The sequence below is a fragment of the Oxyura jamaicensis genome, chromosome 2 (genome assembly GCF_011077185.1).
Source record: "Oxyura jamaicensis isolate SHBP4307 breed ruddy duck chromosome 2, BPBGC_Ojam_1.0, whole genome shotgun sequence".
Classification (NCBI taxonomy): Eukaryota; Metazoa; Chordata; class Aves; order Anseriformes; family Anatidae; genus Oxyura; species Oxyura jamaicensis.
Window position 1 is genome coordinate 53,686,797 of NC_048894.1, and position 18,624 is coordinate 53,705,420.

The 18,624-nt window shown below is 40.5% G+C and overlaps 1 protein-coding gene across 3 annotated transcripts in view; it reads left to right on the forward strand.

Annotated features, from left to right (window-relative positions):
* ICE1 (interactor of little elongation complex ELL subunit 1) overlaps positions 1 to 18,624 on the forward strand; it is a 35,563-nt gene that overhangs the window by 7,938 nt on the left and 9,001 nt on the right. For 2 of the 3 annotated variants that reach the window (XM_035316733.1, XM_035316731.1), the window contains 9 exons: positions 420 to 457; positions 2,253 to 2,335; positions 2,600 to 2,639; positions 2,727 to 2,783; positions 3,839 to 3,928; positions 4,018 to 4,071; positions 11,984 to 12,336; positions 12,926 to 14,104; positions 14,165 to 17,737. In XM_035316733.1, coding sequence (XP_035172624.1) covers positions 420 to 457; positions 2,253 to 2,335; positions 2,600 to 2,639; positions 2,727 to 2,783; positions 3,839 to 3,928; positions 4,018 to 4,071; positions 11,984 to 12,336; positions 12,926 to 14,104; positions 14,165 to 17,737 — 5,467 coding nt within the window. The remainder of the gene's footprint in view (positions 1 to 419; positions 458 to 2,252; positions 2,336 to 2,599; positions 2,640 to 2,726; positions 2,784 to 3,838; positions 3,929 to 4,017; positions 4,072 to 11,983; positions 12,337 to 12,925; positions 14,105 to 14,164; positions 17,738 to 18,624) is intronic. The other variant, XM_035316732.1, reaches the window with a different exon arrangement.

The following is an 18,624-nucleotide window of genomic DNA, read 5'->3' on the forward strand; positions in this document are numbered from 1 at the left end:
GAATTTATTGCCAATTAATAGCAGTGTAGAATAATGAGTAATAAAACTAAAAACATCTTCTCCACACCCCTCTCCTCCCAGGCTCAGCCTCACTTCTAATTCTTCTACCTTCTTCCCCCAAAAGTGGCACAGGGGAGATGGGGAATGGTTACGGTCGGTTCATAACACTTTTTCTCTGCCACTCCCTCCTCCTCATATGCTTCCTGTGCTCCAGCGTGGGGTCCCTCTCATGGGATACAGTCCTTTGTGAACGGCTCCAATATGAGTCCTTCCCACAGGCTGCAGTTCTTCAGGAATTGTTCTATTGTGGGTCCTTTCCATGGGATGCAGTCCTACAGGAATTGGTTTCTGGTGTTTTTTTCATACAATGTGATTCGATACAAAAATAATCTGTTAATGCCTTTTTTTTTTTTTAACAGGAGAAAGAAACTGGAAGCAAAAGTCAAGAAACTTGAAGGTAACTTTCTATACTGTGTTACCAGTACTGTCATCCTGTTCTGTTTCTTGATTCCTTTTGTATCCAAAAAAGCAATTGAAAAAGTTAAAGAAAAAGTCCCAGGGAGCAAGACAAATCAGTACTCTCTGTAATGCTTAGCCTCTGAAATGCATCTGCCATTCTGCAGAATATTTTCAGTAGAGCATATCAGGCTCATTGTGTAAATCAAGTTGGAAGGAAACCTCAAAGGATGTAGGGTGACCAGCCTGTCCAGGCAATCTGATCCACTTCCAGAATGCCCTCATGCTGAAAAAGCTTTTCCTTATTGCCAGCTAGAACCTCTCTTATCTTAGCTTCCCACCGTGCGCCACTGAATGTACTGGTTCCATCTTCTTGACACCTTGTAAGTATAGGAAAACTGTTCTTAGGTCCTTTCAAAGCTTTTTCTTCTCAAGCTAATCAAGTCTAGTTCCTTGAGCCTGTCCTCACAGGGCAGGTGTTCCAGTGCACCAATAATCCTGACAGGATTATTCTACTTGTTTTTATATTCATATTTAAAGATGTAGTGATGCTGACACATTTGCTGATTTGTAAATATTTTGGCAATTATGGTGTTTTTTTTTGGTTTGGTTTGGTTTAAGGCACTTCTTCATGGCATTTTTTCCCCTCTCCTCCTCCTCCCTCTCTCCCCCCCCCTTTTTTTTTTCTGCTAGAGAATGAATATACTTAAAGTATTCTGATACTTTTCTTGCTGTACTGTTAGTTGGCAAGGAAAACATTGTCCTGCGTGGCATATTTGGGTACAGCTGTGCTTACCACAGTTGAAATTTCCACATACGTTAAACATTATTTTTTGTTAACTGGCCACAACAAACTGAGTGACATGTGTCTTAATGTTAGAAAGCCCCAAAATCCTACCATAAAGTACAGGTAGTTTGGAGTTCCTTTACGTGGCAGCAAGATTTTTATATCTTCTAGCCCCAAATACAAATTCTGGCAGAGCTAGAACAAAATGTTGTGAGATAGTTTGTATTTTTTCCAGTTTAAGTGACCAGTTTATCTTTCGTCAGTCCTGAATTTTTCCCATGATTAGTTCTTGTCAGTCTACCGCCTGAGCTGCCTTTTAATGGCGTTCTCTTTGATATGCTGTCTTCTGTGACTTGATCTGATCAGCAGACAGGTTTCATCTCTCTTTGCGCTCTGTGTGTAAGTCACCAAGCTGATCTTTCACAAAGCTCTTTCAAGCATCTCCCTGGCTTGTGAATTTCCCCAGGAACCTCACTTAACCTGCCATAGCCTGTTTATTCCCACCCATTTGCACTCTCCCAAGGTTGATGCTAGGTATTGAGAGTTAGAGTACTCTGTCTGTCTGTTCTAATCTATAGCAGTGCTATCTACATCTTTCTAATGCAGTTGGCTGTAGTGTTTTCATCTTTGAACCAGAACCTCTGTTCTAAATAACAGCATGAAGCACACGAAAAAATGTTGACTTCACTCCTAATTTTGCTCCCTTTTTTACTTAGTGTATGTTGTTCTTCAGTACAATGTGAAACGCTCTTGTTTCTTGCCTGTAAGTGAAAAAAGTAATAAATGTATTTTAGTAGTTCAGAACACTAGACATGCAGATAAAGAAAATATATGTGCATGAGTTGTGCTTAAAGTTTGAAGTCTTAATGAGCTAAAAATATAATTTCAGTACATTTGTATTTCATGCTACTTTTTTCTCATAATATGATGTGCAAACTGTTAGCCAGTACTAGTTAAAGTAGTTATTTTGTTCAGTTTCTAATGTGAATTTTGGTTCTCTCTTTTGAAGAGGCTGCAACAAAACATAGTCAAGACTTTAAACTGTTGAAAACTGAAAAGAAAAAGCTTGAAAAGGAACTAAAGAAGGCACAGGTATGATTTTCCTGTTTGTAGGTGTGGTTTCCTCTGGAAGAAAAAAAAAAAAGGCAAGTTACTTGTAATACAGGCATTGAAATAGTGAAAGTTCATTTGTTGGAGATACTGAGTAAATAAACATAGCAATTCGCCTTAAGAGATGGTGAATTTTGAAACTGAGGCATGACATTTGAAATGTAGATTTAGATTTCATGGTAATTTAGGGTAGTTCTCTACAAACTGTGTATTGAATGAAAAATTAACATTAGTTATTTTTAACAGGGAAAACTTGATGGTGTTCTTAAAGAGAAGTGCAGAAAGGGTATGTATGCAATTTTGATTACCTTCAGATTTTTGTGTGTTAATAATTCCATTTGAACACTTCCTTTTCTCCTCTACTTCTCAATAGTTAAACATGCAGAGACCCAGAGTTCAAGTGAAGATCTTACAGCAGATATAGACAAAGGTAAGATTTTTGCAAGGCCTTTCTCTATGCAGACCAAACCATTATGAATTAATTGTAAGACTTCTGGAAAATTGCTTATTCTCTTTCCTGAAATTTTTAAAGCATTTGGAGCTTTTGGAGTTACACTTCTGACAACAGAGGATACTGACAGAATTTCTGTAAGAGTAGATGTAGTTGATAGAAATATATGACACTGAGGGAAGAATGTCATTGAGGGATGTCATTGAGGGATGAATATTTTAACTTTTGCAATAAGGAAGATAATTGATTCATTAAAATGACTACAGTCTACCCCATGCATACGTGCTGCAATTTGATTTGTAATTATAAACCAGAATGCAAACACTGAAAAACAAGCAAATCCCACTGAATCCCACTGTCTTGGAGCTCAACAAGATCATAAAAGAAGTATGTAAAGCAAAAGAGACAAGACAGGAGTGTAATCTGTTATAAAGTCTGTGTGAGGCTCTCTAATTCAAGTGGAAATCCATGTATAGTTGTTTTCTATGCTATTTATTTATTTATTTGTAATAATCTACAATATCTGCTACAAATTACCCAAACCTAATGGCACAATGGAGCTAATTCATTCAAAACTTCCTCTAAAGTACTAAGGACAGATAGAGGCCAAGCTTTAAGCAATCATATTTTTGTATTTTTACATTTTAAAAAATACTAACATTGCTTTTGTATTGTCTAGAAAACTCTGAAGATGATTTTCAGGCAAAAGACAAACTTCTGCTTTCTGTGTCCTGCTTTTCAGTGCTTGCATTTTAAGTTTTTTTGGTGAAAATTAAAATTCTGTGAAAAGGGCAGACCTTGTTGTTTCTGGGTATTCGTATGTTTTTGCTGCCTTTTGGATTGTCCAATTCCATCATTTAATTTTTAATTTAGTTCTTTTTATTTCTCTCAAGCTAAAATGCCCAGTTGTCTTCATTTTTGTGTATATTTAGTTGTAGGCATGTCTGTGTTTTGAATAAGAACAAAGAAAAAAAATCTAGGCTCTCTGAGCCATTGAAGTTTTCCTCTATTTATAAAAACATTTTGTTTAACAGAAAAAATAAAATTCTTGTTGGAAGAACTCTGGATGTGCATTGACAGTGCAAAAGGAAAAAGAGAGAAGCGGGAAAATGATCCTATCTTGGGTGAGATGTCATGTCAAGTATTGGAATTCTATTGCAGCTGTCTCTTTTTTAATTAAAAATAAATAAATATTGGTACCTTCTTCCCTCAGCTTCTGCTCAGGATAAGGCACGGCCTGAAAAAAGAAGACTGTTTATTACAGAAGGTAGGTTCCAGTAAATGTAAATGTGTTAGTATGTAAATTCATTGATGTAGCCTTATCATCAGATTGGGTACTGTTTGTGTAACACTTTTTGGATGGATTTAAATACTTCTATTTGTGATTGTCTGGTCAAGTGCTTTTTTGATGAGACTATTTGAAAGTAAGTGCAAATTTTAATTTGAACAGCCAGTTAGGCTACAATGCTCTTCTAAACAAAAGCCAATTTTAATCTGCTGTTAGAATACAGAAATGAAATTCTTAGAAATAGTCAAAGCAGCTGATAATCAAAGTAGTCAAAACATGCCTCTCATGTTTATACCTTAATTATTATAGCACTATAAATTCTGCAGTATATAATGCAAATTTTGGGATGCAGGCATTCTTTTTTTTTTGTCCTTGAAAAGCATGCACTTGCTACTTCCAGGCATATGCAAACACTGTGCTGATAGTGATGAGTTTTTGCTGTAAACCGGAAGAGATTGTATGGCTTGGAGGTGTTGGCTGATGAGACAATCAATATGAGTTGGTAGTGCATGCTTGCAGCCCAGAAAGCCAACCGTATCCTGGACTGCATCAAAAGAAGCATGAAGAGCATGTTGAGAGAGGTGATTCTCTCCCTCTGCTCTTGTGAGACCCCACCTTTAAGCACTGCGTTCAGCTTTGGGGCCCCCAGCACAAGAAGGACATGGAAATATTAGAATGAGTGCAGAGGAGGGCTGTAAGGATGATCAAAGGGTGGGAGCACCTCTCCTATGAAGAGAGGCTGAGGGAGTTGGAGTTGTTCAGCCTGAAAAAGAGAATGCTCTTGGGAGACCTTATAGTGGTTTTTCTGTACATAAAGGTGGCTTACAAGAAAAGTGGAGAGGGACTCTTTGTCAGAGACTGTAGCGATAGGACAAGGAATAATGTCTTCTATGAATCTAAAAGAGGGGAGATTTAGATTAGAGCTTAGTTCTTCATTATGGGGGTGAAGAGGCATTGGCACATTTTGCAATTTTGAATTGCAAAACTCATTTTATTTCGTTCCAAGACACTTGATGTTAGCATTGGATTGCTTATTTCTATTCTTTCTCCATCATTCATCAAAGACATACTTGACAGTAGCATGTGGTAGCTTTTGATGTTTTTTCCAGTTCAAAGTAATCTTAACCTTCTCTCGAAAGTGGGAGAAGGCAGCAGTGAGAAGGTTTGAAGCTGCATGGACTAGATTTTAAGTTGTAGGTTTGAGGACAAAACTTAATCGTTTGGATAAATGGCACTGTGAATGTGTGAGATTCCCTAGGAGAAGTAAAATTTGTCTTTAAAATAATCATCGTTGAGAGGATCCTTTGGATGAAAAGGGTTCAATAACAGTAGGACTTTTCTTGGACCTCAAGTTCAGGCAATTGGAAATCTTTAAGGTACTAAAGAGTTGTTTGTTTCCTGTAGACAAGCTTACTATATCCTGAACCTTTGGAAATTGCTATGATAGCTATTCCTACAGATAAACAGGTAACCAGGAAAAAGCCATCTAATCCTTGAAGAGATTCAAGCAAAGTCATCAGGGGCTGGGTAGGAAAAGGGTGGGGAGAGAAGACTGGAGAATCTCTTAGTTATTCAGAAATGATGATGAGTCTCTTATCTATTTCTCAGAGAGAGCTTTTCAGTGGATGGTATGTATCAATATTCTAGGCATTCATGTAGGCATATGACAAATCTTGAGAGAATAGTTGGGATATAAAGTTCCTTATACTCAGTACTATTGTGTAGTTTAGCGTTCAAAGTAAACTCCCCATTTGTCTAATTGAAGTTGTTCTAGGGGGAAAATAAGTAACTGTGTGTTTCTTCCCTCTTAAGTGTGGAGGAACTTCTGAGCTTAGAACAGTTGGCACAAAGGAGCATGAGAAATCTTCTATAATCATACAGAAAACTACCTTACCTTCTGACTCTTCTTTTTTCTTGGTAGTGAAGGATCTCCTTTTTCCTTGGCTGATCTACTGAGACTCAAATAGTAAAGGGAGTCTGTTTTTCATGATGAGATGAGAAACATCTGGAAGCTTTATGTGACTGTAGCTTATAAATAGCTTTATAAAGCACAGTATGATCTTAGAACTTCTAAAATATAGCTTTCACTGAAGGAGATGTCAGAGCTCATTCATCTTTAAGGAAATTGGCCTTGTAAGGCCCATAAGGCTAAACTGTCCCCTTTTCCTCCTAGTGTCTTTTGTAGCAATCTTGGAAATATATTTTTGATCACTTTTTCTACTAAAACATACAGTAGGACCTACCATGTTAGAATGTGCTTAAAGTTTATTGGGAGACAGATAAGTGGAGGCATGTTTTCACCTATGGAATTAAATTAGTGCTTTCAAATCTGGTACTACCTTTGGTGCTGCTTGAGGAGTATTACTGTAAGTTCTAGCAGTGGAGAAGTAGTCACAGCAATAATGAAGCACACAATTCTTTTTCTATTTTTCCAGCAGGAGTCAAGCTGTGCCAATTAAAGCAGTATATCCTCTCTTTAAAACCATTTTGTTCATGTGTTGTTCCTTATACCATGTAATGGTATGTCGACATACACAGATCACTTGATCTCTTGCTTGGATACTGCCACTGCTGTGTCCAATAGTGTTTGTATGCACTATAAAAAAAAACGCACATCCAAATGTTGTATAAGAATTACAAGTTCTTTGTCTTCACTGTTTACACTTTTCTGGAGCAGTATGTTTTGTCTGCATGCAGAAAAAATGGATTACCGTCTAGTAATAAAACATGGTTTGAAAAGGAACAAAACAAAAGTATAGTGCGGAGAATCACAGAGAGCATTTGGACGTGCTTTCTAGCTGCTAGAATAACTTCATAAAACTGACGCGATTGTGAATTGAAGGGAATGATAACATGACTCCAAGTTGATGCACAACCGAAGCATGTATTAGCTGCGTTCAACAGTCTTATGTATCTTAGCTACTAGATGCAAACAGTATTACGTGGCACACACGCACTATTTCTGCAATCTGATTTGTGCTCACGCGTTCAGCGCGCGCTAGTCTGGCAAGCTTTTTATGGTTACAGCTGGTTACAGAGTTTCTCAGTGCCTATCTCTTGTTCCTTCCTGAACTTCCTCATTTTGCAGCCATCCGATGTTCTTGTACTTTCCCAACCACATTCTTGTATCTTCCATCCCCCTAATGTATAATTGTATCAAACAAGTTTATCTGGTCCCTGTATGAGTTACCCATAACTCCCCCTTTTTTTGTTTCTACAAGCCATGTTGGCTTGCGTAGCTTTCTCAACCATTCTTTGCAAGCATTGTAACAGGCAAGGTACAATAATCAAAACAGTAAGAACTACTATAAGCACAACAAGCAATCCCTTCAATATTTCTCTTAACCAGCCCCCTATTCCCAGACCCTGTGACCAGGAGTCAAGACCCCATGAGCTCGTCATGGGCTTATTTGTTAATTTCTGTAGGTTATCCAGCTGCTGGTGAATTGAGCCAGAGTGATCACTCAAATTCACGCAGCACATGCCTTCCAATTCCTCACAGCCATGGCCCTGAGCTAATAGTAAGAATTCAATAGCTGCTCTATTTTGTAAGGTAGCATGTCTAATAGAATCAGTATCTGCTAGCAACCCGCTAAGCGCCACAGACGTCGCATTGGCTTGCTTAGCTAGCCAGCACCCTAATTTGTTAAGCACGGTTAATGCTTGAGCAGCCGCAATGCCAGCAGCAAGGATGGAGGCCGTGATCACCTTGTCGGCCCCCCAGAAGTCCAGATTGTCTCTGCAATCATCCTGATATTGGTGGACTTCTCGTTTCCCTCGCCTCTGTACCCTTGAAATATTCAGTGTCATAGAAGTGTTAGGTGTTAGTAACGTTAATCTGCCTAGCGTGCAGGGTCCTCCTACAATGTGCGAAGGAACACCCTGCCAAGCTCGATCACCACAAATAAGGAACACCCCTGCCAGTAGAACCAATGGTGCATTCGAGGAGCGAGTTATATTGGGTGTAGTAAAATTGCACCAAATGGATTCATTCTGGTACACAGACAGGCCAGGTGTGATGCTGACTGCCGTGATATTTTTTCCAGTATAATTAAATTTCAAGCAAGCAAACGCACTAACACTTCCTAGAATATCTAGTTCCTGTGGCTCTAATGGGGCTATTGGTAAATGGACTACCCAACTGTCCCAATTGTTCACAGCCTCATTAGAGGCATTTCCTTGAACTGTTCTATTCCATCCCCTGGTCAAGTGCGTTCCCGCTGGAGTGTTGTTGACTAACTCCGTCAAGTTCTCGCCCGGCAGCGGGATCCTGATGAGGCAAGTTGGGAACAGATTTTTGGCGCTGGCCATGGATAAACACATGTGGTCTTGTCTGGTCATGTTGGCAAGAGTAACCCAGATGTTTCACCTGGATTGAGACCCAGGAGGCTCCAGTGTTGCAGAGGCTGAGGAGTCTGATGATCCCAACCATCATGGCAACTATTGTGGTCCTTGTCCTGTGGAAATACAAGCATACCCTCGCCCCCAAGTTATTAACGGGAACGGCCCCTCCCAGGCCCCAGTATCTAAATTACGCATTCTAACCATCGGGTGTTCTGCTTGAATTGGTGTAAGCCCTGATCTTAGTGAGCCAAAATGTTTTATGATAGGTGTAATATCCTCATGGGGGAATGGTAGTGTTAAATTATTCATAACATAGAGAACCTTAGTTATCCTGTTCTGAGGGGTTTCCTGTGCTTCCCCTGTTTTTTGTTTGGCTAGCAGTTCTTTGAGGGAGTGATGCACGCGTTCTACAATAGCTTGTCCCATCGATAAATGGAGTATGCCTGTCTTGTGCCTGATTCCCCAAGTTTGTAACATGTATTTGGATTGCTGTGTTTAAGACGTGCCCCCTACTCCCATGAGCCCCTTTGTGGTTGAGTCCAGAGCCCATGCATTGGGCCAATCTTTAAGGGCTATGACCGTAACATCGGCTCCAGTGTCTGCTAGCATAGGGATTGGCGCACTCGTTGGCTCCGCAGCCTTGGGATAATGTAATGTTAATGTCACTATGGGCCTCTGCGTGGCCAGGGTAGTTGTCCAAAAAATTTCTGGCCGTCCTGTGGAGCCGAAACCCACATTATGTTGAGAGTTGCTTTCTGCATCAGGGTCTGTAGCATTAAACAATATTAATTGTGCAATTCTGGTCCCAGATGGGATATGCACCGGGGGAGAGGGAGTCCACACCATAGCCTGTATTATTCCTTTGTAATCTGTGTCAATCACTCCGGGCAGCACAAAAAGACCAGTAAAGGTGGTATTCGATCGTCCCAGCAAGATAGCGCGGCAGCCTTTCCCTAGTGGCCCTTTAACATTTAATGGCATCTTGTGAACTTTGTTGTTCCATATTGTAAGATTTACTGTTGTGGAGACATCCACTCCGGCACTCCCTCAGGTCTTGGCAGTGAGGGAGTCCACTGTGTCGCAGCTGTCGGTATTTCCCTTGGGGGCTGGGTCTGCTGTGGCGCAGACTCGGAGGTCATCATTACTCGGGGGGCGGTTTGCAAACCCCCCACTGTGGGACCACCTCCCCGGGGAATTTGTGTCGTCGCGCGCACCTGCCCAGTGGTTGTCTTCCCGCTTCCCTGTCACAGTGGCAGGGGTTGTCCTCCAACAGTATATTTGGATCGACAGCGGCTAGCCCAATGCCACCCCTTTCTGCATCTAGGACAAATGGCAGGAGGGGCAGAATTGCTAGTGTTGTTGTCTCCTCTTTTTTGGGGGCAGTTGGCAATGAAATGCCCCACGTTTTGACATCGGTAGCATCGCTTGTTGCCACCCATCGTTAGCGGTGCAGCAAACGCTCCTGCCAGAGCAGCCGTGTGATGCTCAATGGATCCAACCCTGTTGCAGGCCTCAGTCATTTGTACTGAAGTGGTGCTGGTGGGCATGGTCCATAGTATCTTTTTGCAGTCCGTATTGGCATTTTCGACTGCTATATAAGGGCCTTTTAATATAAAGGCCTCTTTTGCTTCCTGATGATCAATTTGCTGTTTTATATTTGTGAACGAGGGCTGATTTTTTCCCGCTTCTGGTAACTTTAACATAGCTTGTAAGGCTAGTTGGGCTGACTGCTGCAAGATGGCATCATTGAGCCTAGCTTGCAACCGTGGATCTAGCAAGGGCTCAGTCCCCATGAGTTGGGCGAGTCCGGCTCCCAGAAGAGGGTCTCCGGCAGGTCTTTCTAAATTTTGGAGAACCGCTGCTTCACATAATTCTCTCCAATTTTGTTCCCATAACAGCTTTTGAGTAGGGGTCAGGATCATAGCCGCAATTTGGCGGCAATCATAAGGGACCAGCAACTGCCCTGTCATAACGTTTTCCAACAGGGATTGTGTAAAAGGTGCATGCAACCCGTACGTGGTGACCGTCTTCCTCAATTCTTTAATCAGATCCCATTGGAACGCACTATACTCGTTAGGGCCATTAGTTCGTACCATTACAGGAAAGGCCATGCCCACAGGGTCCCTGTCTTTGAGAGCTTCTCGACGCACCTGCTCCCAACGTTCTCTAGGGTCAAACCCCATGCGAGACGTCTCATTGCGTGGGAATAAAATGTGTGTGGAGGGGATGCTTGTTGGCCCATTTTCTTCCAAGTCTATTAGATTGTTTTGCTCTGGCGGGGAAGCTGATGGCTCTGGTGGGGCGGCTGGGGGCTCCGGTGGAGGAGCTAATGCTGCTGGTGGCTTGGCAATCATGATAGCTTGGGCGGCCGCTTGCTGGACTTTCTTTTCAGCCTGCCATGACCTTAAGGTCTCTGTTATTAATTGCCACGTAGTCATAACTTCAGCAGCATTTGTATCTCTCTGGGATGCTGCGTTCCATACCTTTTGCCCTGCTGCTTCCCATGTTTGTAAATCAAATACAGCGGAAACAGCTGAGGGAGCCCCCTGTTCTTGTAAAAACTTTAAAAGTATCTTCACTTTGTATGGATCATATTTCACTCCTTGCTTAATTAATAACTGAATTAGTAGTTTAACTATGGCCTCTTCTTCCGTGGAGAGGTTAGCTCCCATGATTAATGCCCAGCCGCTCACCTATTCTTCAGGTGATGTCCCAGGGTTGAAGCTGCAGTCCAGCTGCGAGCTTGACTCGTTCGGCTGGGTTCCCTCCAGGCGCTCCATGCAGCGCTGCTCCTCCCCTATCACGTCAGGGTCACCATTTGAAGGGAATGATACCTTTTAGGAAGGTTTTTTTAAGGGTCCAACTTAAACTAGGTCATGTCATTAAAGACAGAATCTTGCATGAATAGACTGAAGACAGAAATTAAAAAAACTAATGCTTTAAAAATGTATGCATATTAAATCATGAAACCTGGTATATAGTTAAGAACTCCCTTACTTTGTTTATGGCAGGACATAATTGTCATTGGCCTGCACAGTATCCTTTAAATATGAAAGTGCAGCTGCTGGCTCAAAGCTGCTGCTTGCTTTAAGCAGAGAGTTACATCCTGATTGAGGAATGCCGGTGCATGCTTGTGTTGCTTTTCCTGAACATCAGTTATTGGGCTAAAACTGGAAATGAATCACTGAGCTGGATAGACCATCAGTCTTACCCAGTATGGCCCTTCCTGGTAGGAAAAACTGGGAGAATAGTTTTAATGATTGAAGTTGGAAAGTGTTTTTTGGGTGGGAGTGCTTTGTACCTACATACATCTACATCTTTTTCACAGGGAAAAAAAAAAATTGGTTGTGAATAATAACATCTGATCTCTGTATGGAAAATATTTCTGAAAGCGTTCTTAAGTGTTTCTTACTACTTGTCTGAGGGAACATCAGGAACATCACTTGAAAAGATGATAATGTAGCCTTATTGCTATGATGTATTAGCTCTATAAGGAAAGATGGGGAGAAAAAAATGTGTTAATTTCTTAATGATATTTTTGTCATAGGAGCTGTACAAAACCACCAAAAGATCAGGAAACGTGATGGCAAAACACTACATTGCTATTCTTCAATAGAAAGTGCTGGAAAGCACAACTCTGTAACAACCCTGCAACGTCATGTGAATACTGAGCCTTCTGGAGTTGACCGTGTTGAGAATGGGACTGCTGAAGAAAATCTGCAAGGTTGTGAGGATAAAACTATACCTGTGACAATGTGGACAGATGGGGCATACAGTAGTTCAGACTTCTCTGATCAGGAGCAAAAGGGCCCAGGTGGAAACGTGATGGATATACTGAACTGGGTCAGGCCTCTCCCTGCTCTACTTTCTCCAGTACAGCTTTCACCAGTAGCTGAACAGGTGAGTTCCAGGATTTGTCTGACTTGGCATTAACTTGGTTGTATAATTACTGCAGGAATAACAATTGGATATTCTTGAACTTTTTTATGTATCAGTATTACTTACCCTGATACACTGAAAGGATCTCTGTATGAGTGCTTAGGTCTACATTGACTTCTTCACTTTCTAGTGCACTGTCTGTGGAAGGGCACAAACCATAATTTTCTGCAGTATATTTAAAACAAAGTTGGCCATGTCTCAACTGCTGTCTTTTCCTGATGTCACAGACCTACATTCCCAACTCTTGTTGGGTATAAGCATGGTTTTTCTAGTAAACCTCTACAGCTTGAAATTCACGGGGAACCTACTCAAATGTTATTTTTTCAGTAATCTTAGAATGTAAGTAGGTAGGCAAAGAGGTCTCAATATTCACAAAGATGCTTTCTGTTTAGTATGAAGAGCAATAATGGAGAAGGACGTAAATCTGTTATCAGCCTTAATCTCTCAAAACCACTGCATGTCAGGGCCAGCAGCCTGTTTGTTCAGAAAAATATAGCTCTTAAAATTGATACTGGGCTTTGAAAAATTAACTCTTTGTTTTTCATTAAAGGATATATTGTTTGGAGAAGTCACGGCTTCCAGCAGTGAAGAAGCTGATTGCAGTGCTTCTGCAGTGGAGTATACTTCACAAGAAGACCAAATTCAGCCTCAAAATTGTTGTAATGTATTCAGCTTGGATGAGGAGCGTAACAGATGGAGCAAAACATGTGGACATAGTCTTGATGCAGAAATTTCACATAACTGGAGTAGGAATGAAAAGATTGATCATATTAATCCAGAGATGTTGAGCAAGAAAGTGAGAGATGCTGAAACAAAGCAAGCTGAAGCTGCTACTTTAATTACAAACATGGGAACTAACAAAGATTGTTTGGAGGAGAATTCTGTAAATATGGAAACAGAGGAGACAGAACTAACTAAAGCAACAGTACATGAATTGGAAGCCACAGTGGAGAAGAAAGGAAATATCAAGGAAATGCACAGTGCAGATGGGACCTCTTCAACTGATTTTGTGCTACACAGTTTTAAGCCTCAGAATCAGATAGAAAGATGTAGTGAGGTAGAACAAGCAGAGGAGAATGTGATCTTAATCAAGCCTGGTGGTTATGATGGTATACATGAAAAGCATGGTCAATTAATGAAGGCAGAAAGAGACGGATTATCAGGAGAGATTCCTAGGGCAGTATCTATTCCACCAGATGTTACTCATTTGCCACCTGAACAATGTGTTGTTCTACTTCAAAGTACAGACTGTGAGGAGGAATCTGATGTATTGGTAGAGAATGAAGTGGTTGAAAACGAATCCAAAGATGTAATCAAGGTAGCTAATACAGCAAGTGATGTTGAGGAAAGCATAAAACCAGTGATAAATGGAGAGGAAATAACAGCTGCAATACAGATGCAAGGGCTCTGTGCAGAGGCTAATGAGGGAGAACTCTCAGAAGTTGTATTGTCTGATTTCAGTAGTTCTAAATCTTTTTGTGAAGTAGAGTGTCCTAAAGACTTAATGATACAGTGTGATAGTGAGGGAATAATTCTGGAGACGGAGGCATACACTGAAACTACTGAGAGTTCTGCTCACTCTCAGTGCTCTGAAATAAAACATGACAGTGAAAAGACACTGGAAGAACAATGTGTGCATACACTAGAATATGATATGGACAGAAAACACGAATTGGAGACTGCTAAAGTCTCTCAATGTTATTTACCTGTATCTGCTGTTGAAGGAATCAAACATACACTGTCTATGGATGGTATAGATGGTATAGACAAAAATATAGTTGCTTCATCAAGCTTTCCAAAAGATGATGGACAGCTCAAAATGCAAGACATTAATATAACCAGACCCGAATCTATTGAACTAGCCATGAATGTGAACAAAGAAAGTGTTCTTGAAATAGCTAAATCATCAGAGCTATTCAATAGTGCAGAAAATGAAAAAATACTAGATGTACAGGAAGGGGAGTATTTAAGAGGTAAACCATACCAGGAAGAAGATTACAATATTTTTTTCCAAGGAAAGTCAGACTTGGAAAGTATACTTGCAGTACCAAAGATGACATGCATTACTGAGGCGGAAAGCAGTGTAGCTAAGAGTGAATCATGTGTGTTAGATTTTACAGAAAGAAATGGTGAAATGAAACAACCTGAAAGCCTGTGCAGTACATTTGACTGTGAGTTGACCAAAACTCAGAACTTTGGAGTGTTTGAATCTCAAGGGACTGAATTCCAAGTTAATCAAGATTTTGTAGATGAGAGCAGTAAACTGTTAGAAGAAGCAGATACCATCCAATCTGTTGTAATAGAAAGTAATCTTACATCTCAGACACAATTTGCAAAACCTCAGAATCAGCTCTTGATAACTGAAAATGATGCTTGTGATGAAATAAAAGCAGAATTAAACAAGCAAGGCAAGGAATTAGTGATTGAGGCTTGTTCCAGTTCATTTAACTGGGAAGACAGTGTTGTGAAGGAGAAAAGTAATGTTCCAGAGATAATATGCCAGCATACTTCAGAAATGTGTTTTAAGAGCAGCTTGGCTTTGTCTACTCAAATGAACTTGAAGACAAGCTGTGTAAATTCTGAAGATACAGATTCCCCTATCCAAGAGAATGGATTGGAATCCACAGAGCCTTGTAATTTAAATTACAGTCTTGAGAAAGTTGTCGGATTTGTTGAAAGTGATTTCACAGGAAATTCTGATTTTTCTCATACACTGAAAAACAAAGGAGATAAAAAATGTATTGTGGGTAGTGCATTTCGTAGTTCTCTAGAAAGCTTCAAAAAGGGTGCTGAGATCCCATCTACTGAAAAAGGCAATGTGTGCAAAGAACTGGACTGCTGCTCTGAGGGGGAACACATACACAAAAATGAAGTGGTAATTTCAGGTGAGAAGGAGCTGCCAGTAGATAAAGAACCTCAGGCATCTGTTAAATTGCAAATTTTGCAAGCAAACTCTTATAATAAGAATACTTTGACCTTCCAAAAGTTTCCTTGTCAAGAATCAGAATGCAAGACTCCTACATCAGAAGCTAATGCAGGTCCTGCTAGAACTGGTTCACTGACAGATGGGGGGGAAAGCAAAAGGTTGAATAGTTCTGAGACATGTGAGGAAAACAGCATAAAAAGGTCTAAAAATGCTTTTGATATCCCAGAGCAAAGCAATGTGTCTGAAGAGAAGGACTGTCCTATACAAAAAGTTGGAGATGTGAAATATTCTGAATGTTTTCCCATGTTCAAAAAGGACCTGAGAACTTCAACAAGAGTTGTAGTGAGTGCTCTGGAAAATGATGCAAGTGTTGATCCTGATGACCAAGTATGTGAACTTCATTCAACAATGTGCCCAGGAAATACTGTGACAGATAGTCATCTAAAAGCAGATACTATAGTGGATATGGATGCATGCTGTGAAACAGACTACTCTCCAAATACTGCAAATGAGTTGTCAGATGTGGTCGGGGAGGTTTGTCCCAAAGACTTAACCTCTCTGAAAAGAGGGTGTATATTAGTAGCCTCTGAAAATGCTGAGGGTGCTAGTGAATTCAGGGTAGCTGGATGGATAAATGACAGTAGGGAAGATCTGTTAAAAACTGGGACATCCAAAGGAAGACCTGTGATGCCAAGTGCTTCAAAAAATAGATTACCAATATGCCAGATATTAACCAGATTGTCAGAAACTTACAGAATAGCTGTAAAAAACAGTAAACTAAGTACAAGAATGTTAGCACTCAGCAATTTTGTAGAAGAAAATGGTTGTGAAAAGCTTGAGTCAAATGCAGAGCAAAGTCTACCGCACAGTGTTGATATGGGCATCTCAGTTCTTGAAGAATATAATCATAATCAAAAGTGTGCTGTTTGCAACTCAGAAGAAAGCAACGCTAATGTTATGTTAGGTGTTTTTCAGCCTTCATGTTTTTGTCGTACCACTTGTACTTGGAAGGGCTTTCTGGATAGTGGTAGAAAAAACTTTATTATCAAGTATCTTACAAATCCAGCCCTGTCTGATGTAGACTGCAATTCTCAAACAGTCAATCAGTCTTCTATGCCACAAAAAATGGTATTTGAGAATTCGCATATGTTGGAGTCAGATTCTTGTGTGGATGTTGCTCCCGAAAAGGCCAATAAATTGAACTGCAAAGTGCAAGAACGATCAGAAGTCTTGAGTGTTTCAGCCAAGGCAGCTGTCCAAGTGATGCATGGCAGGCTATCAAAAAAGCTGCTTCGAGGTAAAAGAAAGACGAACGCCCTTGAAGTTAAAATAACTCAGCCAGTTCTTGCAAATGCTGATACTTCTGTGCCGACAAAATGCTTATCTGAGACTATAAATAAAATCAGGCAAGAGATGGGTCCTCCTCTTCCCCCACTGCTCCTGCCTTTGATTGCGACTCCTCCAAGAGCTGCGTGTTCCATGACCCCAGTGATGTCTTCTGCTGATCGATCCTCTTTGCTTTCCCCTCTTGATGACCTGATATCCCCACTACGTGAAACCCCTGTTCCTCCTCTAATGTCTCCACTGAGAGATACTCCAACTGTCAAATCTGCCCTTTTGTTTTCCCCTCCATCACCTTCAGAGGTGGCAGTGGGTAGAAGGATTCTCTCATCACCTTTAAAATTTTGTACTTCCATTCCAAAGCATGCACTTCCCGTCCCTGGAAGATTTCCTCTGTGTGCAGCAGATGGTGCTGCTGCGGCTACTCCTCAGGAGAACTCTGTGAAAATATTGGACACTATGTATCCAGAGCTATCTGCAAGGGCAAGGACACTAAACATCCTGAAAGGCAATATTCAGCTTAACCGATGTGCCCTTTCAGACAGCCAGAGTTTGCCAGGACCTGTGGCTCAAATAGGTGGGTTCAAAGCAATAGCATCTACATCAACTGCTTTTGTTAAAACTGGGAGCAATTTGAAACCTGATAGTAGACAAGACAAAAACGTGCAAAATCAGCAATTGGTTTCAAGCTTATCAAATCATCTTGAAAAAAGAACATTATTGCCAATATCTATGCCTAGAAGTGCGAAAAGACTGAGATTAGACAGGGAACCACCAAAGCTGGAGTCCAGTGATATTCCTGCTATTGGAAATGATCAAAATACAAGCTCTGAAATACAGGAGAATTTCCATGGCAAGAGCTGTGAAACCGGTGATTCAGCACACAGTTCCAGTTTAGAAGCATCTTTACCGGTAAAGAAGGTTATTGATTCTGATTGCCAGAAAGTTTATTTGGCATTGAAGAAAATTGCTGAATCCTGCTTTGACTTGTTACCAGTTATTCAAAGTCATGTTTATGTGGGAAATATCTCAAAGATTCCAGTAATGAGAGATGAAGAGAAAGAAGTTGTCAGTGAATTTGGTGTAAAAAACAAGGTAAGCAGCATTATTTTGACTTTTGCATTTTAACAGTGACTTCTGTGCAGATTAAAAGAGTTTAAGTATGGACTGGGTGAATTCTTAATGGGTTAGGCAACTTGCAGTGTCAAAGTGTAGTCTTTAAAGATCATCAGATATCTAAACCTGTATAAACTTAACAAAACAGAGAGCTCCAGACAGTATGAGAAGTTAATGGTCAATGGCGTCCAAGACGCAAAACTGCAATTGTACATGCTTTATGCATTCATCAGGGAAGCAGCTGTATTTTATTTTCACTGCATTTTGTAGTGGATAGCATTAACAATTGTAGAAGTAGTTTTTTTCATTTAAAGGTGTGAGGTTTGATTTTTTTGTTGTTGTTTCACTAAAAAAAAAAATACAAAACAGCATTGTATATATAATACTGGTGTACTTGTTCATTCAGTGTTTACCTTGATTATCATTCTACATCAGGTTGCTCAAATGAATTTTATTGGAAAAAAATTGCATAGCATTGCAAAGCAGCACTTTGCCCCATTGCAGTTCATGAAAGTAATTAGGCGGACTGACAGCAGAATGCTGATTTTGCAGTTCTCCACAGAAGTTGTCTACTGAGTTTTCCTGTCATTTTTGTTAGGACCTGCCAAATGTCATACCTTGATAGAAGCAAGCCTGCAGCAGCTCTGTTTCCAGGTCCAAACAGTGGCGAGGCTGAGTATATGCTTCTAGTAGGCAAATGTATACAAAATACCTGCCTAACGTTATTCCACTCTTGGGCTGATCTTGGTGCAAGCCTGGTAGTGGAAAATACATGACTTTATCAATCTATAGATACATATTTCTGCATGTACATACACAGGGTGTTGATCCTATGATTCCTATGGGTCCCTTCACTAGCTAGCCTT